Genomic DNA, 13,234 nt, shown 5'->3' with positions numbered 1-13,234 from the left:
GCGTCTACGCAGGACGGGAGAGCGCTGGTGGTCGCGCCTGCGCAGGCGGGGCAGTGCCAAGAGGATGGGACAGTGCGCCTGCGGGGAGGACTCAAGAGAGCCGGCTGTGGGCAGTGCGCCTGCGCAGAGGAAAGCTGGGCGGGGGAGAGGGGGTTGAGTATGGCCAGTGCGCCTGCGTAGGAGGCGGAGACGCCGGAAGCGGCTGTGAGAGCTGAGGAGGGCCGGGGGCTTAGTCTTGGCAACGGGGCCGTGGTCTGGGCTTCGGCCGGAGACACCCCCCGCCTCTGATCCCAGCCCCCCGGAGCCCCGCCATGAGCTGCCGGCAGCCGCTGCCGAGCGAGCGGGGAGCGCGACAGAGGTGAGCGAGGGGGCGGGCGGCCTCGGGCTGAGGTAGCGGGGGGGCAGGACTGCATGGGGGAGGGGCTGGGGGAAGGTTCCAAGGGGGGGCTGGGGCAGCGCGGGGGGGGAGGACTGCATGGGGAGGGGTAAGGGGAAGGTTCCAAGGGGGGGGCCCTTGGGCAGCGCGAGGGGGGGGGGACTGTATGGGGGAGGGGCTGGGGGAAGGTTCCAAGGGAGGGCTGGGGCAGCGCGAGGGGGGGGGGACTGCATGGGGGAGAGGCTGGGAGGGAGACTCCAAGGGGGGGCCCTTGGGCAGCGCGAAGGGGGGGCAGGACTGCATGGGGAGGGGTAAGGGGAAGGTTCCAAGGGGGGGCCCTTGGGCAGCGAGAGGGGGGAGGACTGCATGGGGGAGAGGCTGGGAGGGAGACTCCAAGGGGGGGCCCTTGAGCAGCGCGAAGGGGGGCAGGACTGTATGGGGGAGGTGCTTTGGGAAGCTTCTAATGGGGGGCTCCCTGAGCAGCATGAGGGGGGCAGGACTGCATGAGGGAGGGGATGGGGGGAGACTCCAAGGGGAGGGGTTCCTGAGCAGTGCGAGGGGGGCAGGAGAGAGCTGATAACATCACAACAATGGGGAGGGGGCACATTGAGAGACTGCGCCCTTACACTGCTGTTGGTTCCTGTACCCTCACTTGGCCTTGGTCCCCCACTTACACTGCCCCTAATCCCTGCTGTGAACTCCCCCCACCCCTCCCCTTACACTGCCTGCCGAGGGTATGTCTACATTGCTGTCAGATACAGCAAGCCTGCAGCAGGCCTGTGCTAGCTGACTCAGGTTTCTTGGCTCAGATGAAGGAGCTGTTTAATTGCTGTGTAGGTGCTAGGGCTCAGCCTGCATCCTGAGCTCTGGGACCCTCCCACCTCACTTGGTCCAGCCCAGAGCTAAATGTCTACACAGCAATTAAACAGCCCTTTAGCCCTAGGAGCCTGAATCAGCTAACACAGGCCAGCCACAGGTGACTGATTGCAATGTAGACATAACCTAGGTGAGCAGCATAAGGGTGGGGGAGTTCACAGCAGGGCCTGGGGACAGGGTACCATTACACAGCCTCTATCTGACAGCTAGCGAATGTCTAGTGATCAGCTCAACATGGCTGAAACAGCTCTTAATCATTCCCTTTCCACTATGTCTTTGCTTGCGTGCTCACTATGGATAACAAAAAACCATCCTGCCTATAACCTGGTTGTGATCCTCGCCCCAGGCCTCTCTCTAGGTCCTCACATCCAGACTGTCTAAATCTTGCAGATTCCTTCCATGTAACATCTCTAAGGTACGGTCTTTTGCATCCATCTAAACAGCTAAAAATCTTGCCCAGGCTCTCAGCCTCTCTCGCATCTCAATGACTGCAACATCCTTTCCTCTGGCCTTGACAAATGCAATCTGCCCCCTGCTCGTATCATTTCAGAATGGTGCTGCGAAGATCACTTTCCTAGCCTATCACCGTGATCATGTATTTCTTCTCTTATCCCTCAACTGGCTCCCTCTTCTTGATCATATCAAAGAAGCTGCTTGTCTTTACTTTCAAGGCCCTTCACTACACAGTCCCACTCTACCTATCCTCTCTCAGTATAACAACATTGACTCCCACCTCCAATTGGCTCTCATGCCAGCCTGTATCACCCATGTGTTAGCACCTTTCTCCCATGCTGCCTCATATTTGGGAGGCGTTCCCCATAAACATCCATAAAGCAACCTCATTATCCTCCTCCAGATCCCTCCTCACAACTTTCCTTTGCCACAGTGCTACAAAAAACTTAACAAGAGTTAGGCTGCTGGTGTGCTGAAACCACATCATATCATACTGATCAGTGTTTTCCCGTGGCTTCCTTTTACACCCCCATCAGTTCATCTGTATCCATCTCTTGTCTTATACGTAATCCCTGCCCCAAAGAGTTTACGTTCTATCTCTGTTCTGTTTGCACAGCATGTAGCACAATGGCTTCCCGCTCCATTAGTGGGGGCTCCTGCGTGCCACAAAAATACAAATAAAGCGGCACTATTATTTTGTTATCCAGAAGGCACTGCCCAAATAACAACCTGGCTTTTGTATTGATTCTGTCCTTGTAGACAAATTCCAATACAAGTGTTTTGTTTAAGCCCATCATGTGGTGTGTATTGTTTTCCAGAAGCTAGAATAGCTTTGTCTAGATACTGTACAACACCTAGCATGTTGGGGCTCTGATTCGGACTACCTGCTGGGTGCTATCATCATTGTATAAATGACGGGAAAGGGTTATGTGCCACTAGTATTAAGGTTTTGCCAATTTATAAAGAGATGGCAACATCTTAAAATGTTAAATACCTCTTGGTTGCTGTTATGTTTTGTCTTCATAATATCATGAAGCAACAATGATGTCATAAGAGGATGGCAAAACCATCCCAAACAGTGAGGGACTAACAGGACTGGCCTTTAATGTTGTGTTTTTCAAAGCCTCACTTGGATGCTTTCATTCAGTGTTTAAAGAAATGTTGACCAGGAACCTTATTTAACCTCTCATGCTGTCAGAGTTGAGAGAATAAAGCAAGTCGTCGTGGGTGTCTAACTGCAGGATCTATATAAGCAAGATGAATTTAATTGGGTAGCTTCTGAAAACTTAGTCACCCCCATCCTTTTCCCTGCTGCTTTCCTTCTAGTCAGGTGTCATTCAGAAACACCAGGCTTATTTTTTAGAAATGTCTGAGTATTAGAGAAGTGTCTTATATGTATGGCTAAGACTTTCAAAGCAGTCTAGAGAATTTAAACATATTTTTCTCTCATTTTAATGGAAGATGAGTCCAAATCCCCTGGACTACCTTGAAAACTTCCAGCTGGTTACATAGAGAGGGAGATGTATTTCCCAGTACTCTGTGGTGAGCAGTTGAGGAAAAATATGAAAAGTCATAAGCAGTTGTTGGGGAGTTCTTGAGGAATCCAATAAGTAGTTATAGTGTATGGTTTTTGCTGTTTGTTCAGTCACGGATTCATGGGGTTGACTACAAAATGAGGTAATATACATTGTGAATGGGCTGCTAACTTTTTTTTTTTTACTCTTTTCCCATGGATTTCTTTAGGAAGAGGAGACGGAATGGCAGTGAAGAAGATGGCCATGTCCCACAGACAAAGCGTAGTACCAGAAATGCTGTCCTTCAGGACTCTTGGGATACTGAGGTGAAATGTTTTCCAATTAGATTCCACATTTCACTTCTATCTGGAATAATTACTGCAATGTGTATAATCACATTTATGGAGAACAGCTAAGTTAAACTTAGTAGTTTTTTTCATTACATATTTTGTATATAAAATTCTGAGGCTTGGCACAAAATTGCGCTTCAAGTATTGAATTCTGTTAACACAATTTGGAAATCAGCATGTTTTCCATTGCAGTTGACTATTTTTCATTTAAATGGTTTTGTGTTTTATAATTTACTTTATTAAATTGGATGCTGTGCAAAAATATATTTTCAAAGTATGCTAAGCACTTTACAGCTAGAAAAGAGACATTTTCTGCCCCCAGAGAGTTTACAGTCTGAAATTAGATGTAACACAATCGGGAAGACAAGAAATGGAAGGATTCAGTAACAAGAACATGTGGTTGCTTTGTCTAGCTGTTCACATTACTTACGAATTCAGCCTTCTTTTTTTTTTTTAAATGTTAGTAACAAATGATTGAAAAGTGATAGAACTAATGAGCACTCTTCCCTACGCTAATGGTTCTATTAGCCTGGTAAGTGTTGTGGTACACAGTGCTCTGAGTAAGCAGTAGTGCTCATTTAATGTTTGCAAAGCCCTATATTGATGCCAAGTATTTCAGTTTTTTGAGAAAGTTTGGTGGTTCATATGGGACTTGGACTTGAGCTTGCTGGATTCTCCTCCTACCTCTGCCATGTGTTTGCTGGGTGACATTGGGTAACCTCTTAACCTTTCTGTTCCTCAGTTTTCTCCATCAGGAAAACATTGTTAATAGTTGCCTAACTCACAGGGGTAGTGTGAATATTGAGGTGAATACAAAGGCTTCCATTGATTTCAGTGGGTATTGGATCACATCCTCAATTAGCTGCTTTCACAGCACTTTGAGATCCGCACAAGGAAGGTGCTATGCAAGGGCAAAGTTCCATCTTTCTAGCTTTGAGACTTATTTCCACTGCTTATTCCCAAACTGTGCTACTAGTGTCCAGGGCTGCCTAAAGCATTGTAGACGTTAGTGTACGTATGTCTGAATTGCAGTAACTTTCTACTGCAAATGGACAGGGAAAGGTGTGCAAAGGAAGGAGACTCCTTCATGTTTGGGACGGTAATGAGATGGTTTTCTAAATGTGTTCAATGTTGCGGGGTTTTTTGTGTGTGTAGACCACTTATTTTTAAGCCCGGCTGTTTGTCAAGGCAAAAAAAGAGGCGTGGTACATATTTCAATTCGTATAAGCTGTTAGCCTTGGTACTGTATTTTGGCCATACAAAAAGTTGTGTGCTTCGTTATTTTAAGCAAAATACTCTTTATTGTCATAGTTCTAAACTATTTAAGCAGCAAGACTTGTCCATCAGTTTAAAATTAAAGGTGGCTGGTGTGACAGACCATGACTTTGTTGAACTTTTTCCCTACAATCAAGCTGTTCATCATGAAAGCCCATGGCTTCTTTGATTATCCTTTCTCTGGAAGTAAGACTTCCTGGGATGAGGTTGCCCTTTGGTTCTTGGGTATAACAGCAGTACACAAAACATCTGCTTTCCATTTGACATTGACTTACTTATCCAACAGGAACATCTCTCTAGGGGTGTCAGGCAGCTATGGGCAAACCAAACTTTGTGGAGGGAGGAGGAAGAATTTAGTGTGTAGCAAGGGTTTGAACTAGGAACAATGAAATTAAAAATATCGGGGGGGGGGGAATCATTGAGTGGCTGAAGCACCTTTGCTTGTCATATTAACACTTAACATTAGACTGGGCAAAGCAGTAAAAACATAGATGGGAATAATCTTGTAGTATACATGCAGAGGCAGAGAGTAGATGACATAATAAAACTTTGCTATCGCTAACTGCTATGATTCTAAGAATTGTCTGCAAACAAACAGCGTAGGCATGAGCCTTGAGTGGATTCTCTACCTGCCATTCCAGCAGTGAAATCAAACTGTTGAATCTAATATTGCAATGCAGGTGTTTGTGTGAAATGGCAACTTCAGGTCTTTTCAGCTTTGGCAGTAGAATTAAAAATACCTCTGCCCATATGAACTAAACGTCACAATTTATGTCACTGATGCATGCAGTTTAAGCAAGAGGCTAATTTTCAGGCCTTTCTGCCCTTTCTTCTGGTCTCACCAAGATTTTTAGATCACTGAATCAAGCATGCCATGAAATTAGATTAATGTTATTCCAGTATCTCTCTAAAGACTTCCCATGCCAAGTTGTGAAATTGAATCTTCTGCTTATGGTGCATGGACATACTTCTAATTTATATCGCTTTGAGGGTGCTGACCATATGTAACATCTCTGCTTTGTAACTGACAAATCAGCAAGAAAACAAGGCAACCTCTGCTTGATGGAATTTCAGAACAGTTCCAGGCTGCTGAATTTGGGGCAGAGGGGAGTTGTAACTCTAAACTTGGTAAGAATGGAGGGGAGGAGAGTGCTTTTCCTCTGAGTGCATGCACTCAAAGTATTTAAGTGAATTCTGATTTCTTCTCCCCTGCCTTCAGTTTGAAGACACAACTACCTTCTGTCTTCCAATCATCATACAGAGCTTGATTTACTTAAAGGGATGTTGTCAATTTGAAAATCTTATCTATTTGACTATACCTACTAGTACAGTGGTTCTCAATCTGGGGCCGCTGCTTGTGTAGGGAAAGCCCCAGGCGGGCAGGCCAGTTTGTTTACCTGCCCCGTCCGCGGGTTTGGCTGATCGTGGATCCCACTGGCTGTGGTTCGCCGCTGCAGGCCAATGGGAGCTGCTGGAATCTGTGGCCAATACGTCCCTCGGCCTGCGCCGCTTCTAGCAGCTCCCATTGGCCTGGAGCAGTGAACGGCGACCAGTGGGAGCAGCGAACGGCCGGACTTGCGGACGGGGCAGGTAAACAAACCCGCCCGGTGCGCCAGGGGCTTTCCCTACACAAGCGGCGGCCCCAGATTGAGAACCGCTGTACTAGTTAGTATTATAACATCAAAGATTAGTAAAACTGAAAAGTAAGTTTGGCAGGATATTTTTCTCCCTTCCCGTCCTTCTCCCGCGCCCCCTTCTCCCCCCCGCCACTCCCCTCCCAGTTCGTTTACTTGGGTCACTTGACAGCAGTTTATATACTGTTTTAAAAATCAAGGTGGTGGTTCCTCTAGATCAGTGGTTTTCAACATTTTTTCATTTGCAGACCCCTAAAAATTTTCAAATGGAGGTGTGACCCCCTTTAGAAATTCTAGACAGTCTGCTGACACCCAGGGGTACGCGGACCACGGGTTGAAAACCACTGCTGTAGATGAAGAGAAATCACTTGATTTTGTTAGTGGCAGTTCAAATCTACTGTTTGGCCAGTAGATTTGTTTTCAGTTGTCTAGGTGAGCTAGATCCAGTCCAAAGGATTTTTGCTGTTCCACCCTGTTGGACGATCCTTTCACATAGACAATGCCGTTGACTCCAACTACACTAAATCCTCCATCAGAAGTTGGAAGATTCTCTTCAATCTGTCAGCGCGACTGTTTGGCAAATTTAAGTAGTGAGGTGGGGTTCTTCCTCTTTCCTAGAACTGAGCATGCTCCTTCCACAACACTCCTAGACTCTGCTAACCTAGAGGATGAGCTGAAGTTTCTATAGTAAAGTTCGGTCCACAAATGCACGTTACACAATAGCTATATTAGGGCATACTGCAAATGTTAAATCTTGGCTATTGCACTAGCACTCTGAATGCTTTGATGTGTTTTCTGTCCTGCTCAATATTGTGGTTTTGCATTTGCGCAGAGGTTAGCTTTGTACCCATTAGTCTTGCTTAAAAATATCCATTTATAAACTAGAAATTTCGGTCCTGCCTTCAGATGCACATGCATGTATTTTTACCTCTTGTATAGTCTGTTATCGCATATCTAGATTTGCACTGTACTGTAGCTGATCCTATAAGTTGCCTGGTGTCAAGTGGCCAATTCAGGAGCTTATAGGTGTGTTGGATGGAACCCTTAATGAGGAACAGAATGGTCAGTGAGGAGCACTAAGAACTTTTTTCTCCTGAGGAAGAATGGGGAATCTTCATTATTTTGGCTGACTTATGCTTTTCCTTCGTTAACCCCATTTCCTAACGGTCCTCCTATCATTGGTTAGTCAGGCTGAGGACAGGACACCCTGGATTTTAGAAATACTGCTCCATCAACTGAGTGGGTTACTGTTGTGTGGGTTTTTTGGTACTGCTCTGAGAATCTGAACATGGTTTTGCCAAGCACTGCAGCGAGGCTAGCTCCCACAAATGTTACTGTGGTATCTGCAGCTCTTAATTCCGATCCCAGAATAATTTACTTAGTCCTACTCCCAAACTGGTCTCAGAAGACTCTGAGAATGATGGTCTAAATCAGGGATTCTCACAACAAAAATTTTGGTGGTCTCAGAGTGCGGCCACCAATTCTTGCTGATACCCCCCCCGACAATTTTTCCTAAAATACTTTAGGAAAAACAAATATGTACATACACCTGTCCAAATCATTGTAATTTATTTATTTAGGGCAGAGGTCGGCAACCTTTGGCACGCGGCTCGCCAGGGTAAGCACCCTGGCGGGCCGAGCCGGTTTGTTTACCTGCCGCGTCCACAGGTTTGGCCGATCGCGGCTCCCACTGGCCGCTGCAGGCCAATGGGAGCTGCTGGAAGCGGCCAGTGGGAGTCCAAGTACCTGTGGACGCGGCAGGTAAACAAACCGGCCCGGCCCTCCAGGGTGCTTGCCCTGGCGAGCCGCATGCCAAAAGTTGGCGACCCCTGATGTAGGGCTTTTTTGCAGACTCAATAAAAATAATGTACCATTGTCTCTCTTCTTTACTGCAGTGGCTCTCAACCTTTCCAGACTACTGTACCCCTTTCAGGAGTCCGATTTGTCTTGCTAATCGTCAAGTTTCACCTCACTTAAACTACTTGCTTACAAAATCAGACATAAAATACATGAGTGTCACAGCACACGGTTACTGAAAAATTGCTGACTTTCTCATTTTTACCATATAATTATCCAATAAATCAATTGGAATATAAATATTGTACTTTCATTTCAGTGTAGAGTATATAGAGCAGTATAAACAAGTCACTGTATGAAATTTTAGTTTGTACTGACTTTGCTAGTGCTTTTAATGTAGCCTGTTGTAAAACTAAGCAAATCTCGAGATGAGTTGATGTCCCCCCCTGGAAGACCTCTGCGTACCCCCAGGGGTACACGTGCCCTGGGTTGAGAACCATGCTTTACTAGACTTAAACAGAATAGAAACAAATAAGGTGCTTTGCATGTTCTTGTCTTTTTATTTCTTTTGCATTTTTAGACTAGCTAGCAAGTAAGTCTGTTTCTGTGAAAAGTGATATTAACAAACATACAAATATCACTTGTCATAACAGACTTACTCAGCCCTGGCAAACCAGGGGACAAATTAAGCCCTGGATGCAGAGATGGGTAGGGAGGCAGCAGGGGATGGGGGTGTGATCCTGGGGACGAGGGCCAGAGGACGCAGTAGGGGCCGGGAAGGTGGGGTGGGGGTGTGAGCCCAGGGCCAGCACCTGCCACCGCACAGCTGGGGGACAGTGCAGGGCCAAAACCTGGGGCCAAAGAACACAGTGGGGGTTGGGGGCAATGGGGACGGATGGAGCCTGGGGCCCGCACCTGCGGCCGGAGGCAATGGTGTGTGTGTGTGTGTGTGTGTGTGTGTGTGTGTGGTGGAAGTGTGAGCCTAGGGCCAGAGCCCAAAGCCCCCTAGGCTGAAGGCCAACCCCCACCGCCCCCGGGAAGGTGGGGAGCTCACATCGGCTGCTTGTTCTTCTGATGTTTGTGGCCCAAGAGGGGGGTTGGGCCCAACCCCTGCTAGTGGCCCTGGAGGAGGGCCACTGCTCCTCACCACCCAGGAGGCTGTGGCCGCACGAAAAGCTCCTGGTGGCCATATGCGGCCACGGTGTCCGCATTTGAGAAACTCTGGTCTAAATGGCTGTTTGCCTGAATCACAGAAACAAGCATCGCTTGGTGCTCCATTACAGAACGGCAAAGTAAGCTATATACTTAACTGATCATTTGTGTTCAAGTTCTGTTTTATAATTGTTGCCAAACTGAAGCATTACAACTACTTGGTATATGTATTGATATATAAAGTGGGGTAGATGTAACAGAGGAATTTTGAAGATGCCCTTTAATATTGCAGATGTTTGTAACCCTTCTCCAGATACTTCTCCTTGATCTTGCATTTGATAGCAGTCTATTGTTGTGTAGATAATTATTATGATTTCAGCAGTGATATTATAAGGGACACTATTTGCCTAATTATGGTCCTGTATATAAAGAAATTGATTTACAACAAGCTGATCACAAGGTATGTCTTTAATGTGAGTTGGGCAACAAAGAGCTTCACGTTCTAGTGACTTTTGTATCTGATTTTTTAAAAAAAAAAAATGGAGAATGGTCTGACGACTGGAGAGACCTGTCAACAGCCTTAGAAGTAGGAAACACGTCCCAGGACACAAGCTCTGCCGTATTTTCACTTAACAGTTACAATTAGAATGCTTTTAGATCCTGGAAACGGTCTTCAGTCAGTACTAATGGCCCTAAAAATTGTGTTCTGTTAAGACTTGGTAATAATCAATATTTAAATTTCAAGTACTGATCATAGTTTTTACCTTGATTTTCAGAAGGTGCCTGTAACGAAAAACTGTAAGGAAAGCAGACTAAAAGAAAACACAGTGTCCTGTGCGGTGGGTTTCTCTCCAAGGCTGCCGTAACTTGCTGAGTGTAAAAGTGCACAGTTTATTTTGTATGCATTAAGTAGTTTATGAAAAATAAGGTGATTTAGCAAATGTGGATTAGTGACCACTCCACGCCCTTCTTGTGTAACCTCTGTAGAAAAAATAGCCAGTCACTCGTACAGCATTGACTGATCGTTGCATTCTTAACAGAGTACATTTGAAATCTTTCTTTTTAGTTGACCTGGTTAATTCTAACACTCAATGCTCTTGCATTGATTTCAAATGCCCATAATCCAGACTCAACAATTCTGTCAGCCTCAGCGGTTTTCTTGCTTTTCTATTTATAGTTGGGTTAAAAATCAAAGTGGAATCCATTGCTGTTCTGGTGGAATCATTCTAACCTATTGTATAAATCAATGTTATGCACTCTGCCTTTATAGTTTGTCATAGTCCATGTCAAACACTTCTTTAGATAGTGACCTGATGAGCCTGGATAATTCTGGCTGATTATGTAAGTGGCTTCTGTTGCAGTCTGAGATTTGTGAGCAAGCACTGCTCCAGATCTTGGAGTAAACCCCCTACAGTGTGTAGTAGACTCTCTTTCAAGGTTATGCCTCCTTGAGTACAAACACACACTAGATGTACACCTCTGCCCCGATCTAACACTGTCCTCGGGAGCCAAAAAACCTTACCGCGTTATAGGTGAAACCGTGTTATATTGAACTTGCTTTGATCCAGCGGAGCGTGCAGCCCCGCCCCCCCGGAGCGCTGCTTTACCGTGTTACATTGGGTCGCGTTATATCTGGGTAGAGGTGTATCTTATTGGGCTTGACTTAACATTGCTGCTGACTGTTCTAAAGAAATGGTACTCCACCAAAATAAGTTATATAATGGCTGCCGAATCTTGATTTATACAGTACAAACATTAGTTGTATGATGGTACCTCATACAAAAATCTGTAGTGGCTTTGTAATCAAGCTAAGGGTTGGGGGACAAGATGGACTTGTTACAGGGATATGTAGATATTTGTCAACATTTCTCTTCCTTTTGGCCAAAATAATGTATGCCAAGATAAAGGGACACTTTCAGGCGAATTTTTTTTAAAAAATTTCTTTAATTTACTAACAATACTTTTAGATTAAAGAATATTTAAAGTCTACTATTTATAAAGCTCACTTAAGTTTAATTCACAGTGGATGACAAATTAGATATTTTCACTTTCTGATTCTCAAGCACTGAACAATGCACGAGAATAACAAAACAGGAAACTGTTTAACTGCAACTAAAGCAAATCCATGAAAATATTGGCTATCCTTAAACTTGTTTAGCCTAAACCACTTGATGTCTCTTGAAACACAGAAAATACACTTTGTGTGTGTGGAATACTGACAACATTTGATTGGTGTCACGACCATTAGAAAGCGTATACACATTTTAATCTGGTTAAAGAAAAACACTGTCCTCTTATGCAAGCCAAATCATGAGTTCTGTCTTACTTTCTGCATGTGAAAGTGATTTAGTGGCTTGCTGCTTAATAGCCTTGAGGCTAATGTATCGAGATCTCTGTAACTGTTTCTCACTGCAATACTGCAGTGTAAAGTGCATTATGGTGCAGAAAACTAAGAACCGGGATTGAAATCTAACTTGTAAACAATAGTGGAAATGTGCTGCAAGTATACCCCAAGTACCCTCGTGCATTAATGTTTTCAAGTCTCACGTCACTTTGTATGTTTCACTTCATATGTGCTTCATGTAACATGCATAGCTGTTCTGAACTTGTTTCAAACCAAATTTTGACAAATGGGAAAGGGGAATTTTATGAAACTTTTCACCTAGCTCTAGAGACACATGAAACTTACTAAAATCTTGTTCTTTCTCTTCCAGTTCTTAGCAGGCAAAAATTTTATTAAAATTCAGTTGTGAAGTCTAAGCACCTGATTAAAGAACTGTTAACCTGTGGTTTTTCAATAAGCTGGGTCAAACAGCCCTAGTGGTTAGTGGACACAATTGCACATCACCTGGACTTCCTGAAATTTCTCATTGGTCTGACAGTCACTAAAGCAACTGAATGTGCCTTCTTGGCATTCAGTGGATTTACTTCCTGAATTGTCCATCGGCCTACGTGTGACCCATGAAACTCTGTGGGAGGGAGATATTGAGAACAAAAATTTCTTAATCAAGCTGTATAAATATGCATAGGAGAAAAATGTAAATGTTACCTTCCTGTTAACCTTCTCTTTGTTTCATAGTCCTCCAGCAGTGATAGCAGCAGCAGTTGCAGTAGCAGTAGCATCAACAGCCCTGACAGAGGAAGTGGTCCAGAAACCAGCTTAAACCAGATAATTGCAGCATCCAGTCCTATTACCCCCCCATCCTTCCATGAGCAGTCTGCACTAAGTCAAGGTCCTTACTTCCACATCAACCAGATCCTGAAGGAGGCACACTTTCACAGCTTACAGAACCGTGGACGCCCTCCTACATGATGAACCAGCAGTTCCTTGCCTTCTGTGAAGGGACAGCACTGTGTAGATTTGATATTTCAACTTAAAGTTTGTTAAAATGAAATTGCACAAAACGCCTGTTGCCTTTTCAGTCTATATTTGAAATAACAGGTTAACAGGAAATTGTTTACTTGTGGTTTGCTGCACTATTGCAATGCAAAAGGGGCTTTGAAGCAATTTTTATAGGATTATTTTTTGGGGTTGGTATCAAATACATGTACGATGAGTCTGAGGAACCCACATCTGTATTATAGGCGTGCATAATGAGTCCAATTCAGATTGACTGCCTAATCTGTTTGTTAGCAACTGTTGCTTTATGTAAAGTCCTTTCAAACGTTCATCTTCAGTTTTATAAATCTTTTTTAATTTCAATAAACTAGTGAACAAGTTTCCATGGTCAAGTATTATTTGCAAAAGTTGAGAGTAGTTAAAGGGACGTTCACTGAAAATGTCTAGTGTTACAAGCACCACCCATG

General features: G+C 44.7%; 2 protein-coding genes across 4 annotated transcripts in view; both read left to right on the top strand.

Moving 5' to 3' along the window:
- Positions 1-13,234, top strand: part of LOC135974812 (serine/arginine repetitive matrix protein 1-like) — a 244,884-nt gene that overhangs the window by 211,699 nt on the left and 19,951 nt on the right. The window lies entirely within an intron of this gene.
- On the top strand, positions 3-13,147 carry VCF1 (VCP nuclear cofactor family member 1). 3 transcript variants are annotated; one of them, XM_065563712.1, is made up of 4 exons: positions 3-358; positions 3,449-3,545; positions 10,204-10,266; positions 12,507-13,147. In XM_065563712.1, the coding sequence occupies exons 1-4, from the start codon at positions 312-314 to the stop codon at positions 12,738-12,740; spliced, it is 441 nt and encodes a 146-aa protein (XP_065419784.1). In that variant the 5' UTR covers positions 3-311; the 3' UTR covers positions 12,741-13,147. The 3 variants fall into 3 exon arrangements, with proteins under 3 accessions (XP_065419784.1, XP_065419785.1, XP_065419787.1); XM_065563713.1 differs by having other exon boundaries at positions 112-358; positions 10,207-10,266; XM_065563715.1 differs by lacking the exon at positions 10,204-10,266 and having other exon boundaries at positions 113-358.

The sequence above is a fragment of the Chrysemys picta genome, chromosome 12 (genome assembly GCF_011386835.1).
Source record: "Chrysemys picta bellii isolate R12L10 chromosome 12, ASM1138683v2, whole genome shotgun sequence".
In the NCBI taxonomy this organism is placed as follows: domain Eukaryota; kingdom Metazoa; phylum Chordata; order Testudines; family Emydidae; genus Chrysemys; species Chrysemys picta.
The sequence above is the reverse complement of the archived record's forward strand: the minus strand, read 5'-3'. Positions and strand labels throughout refer to the sequence as shown.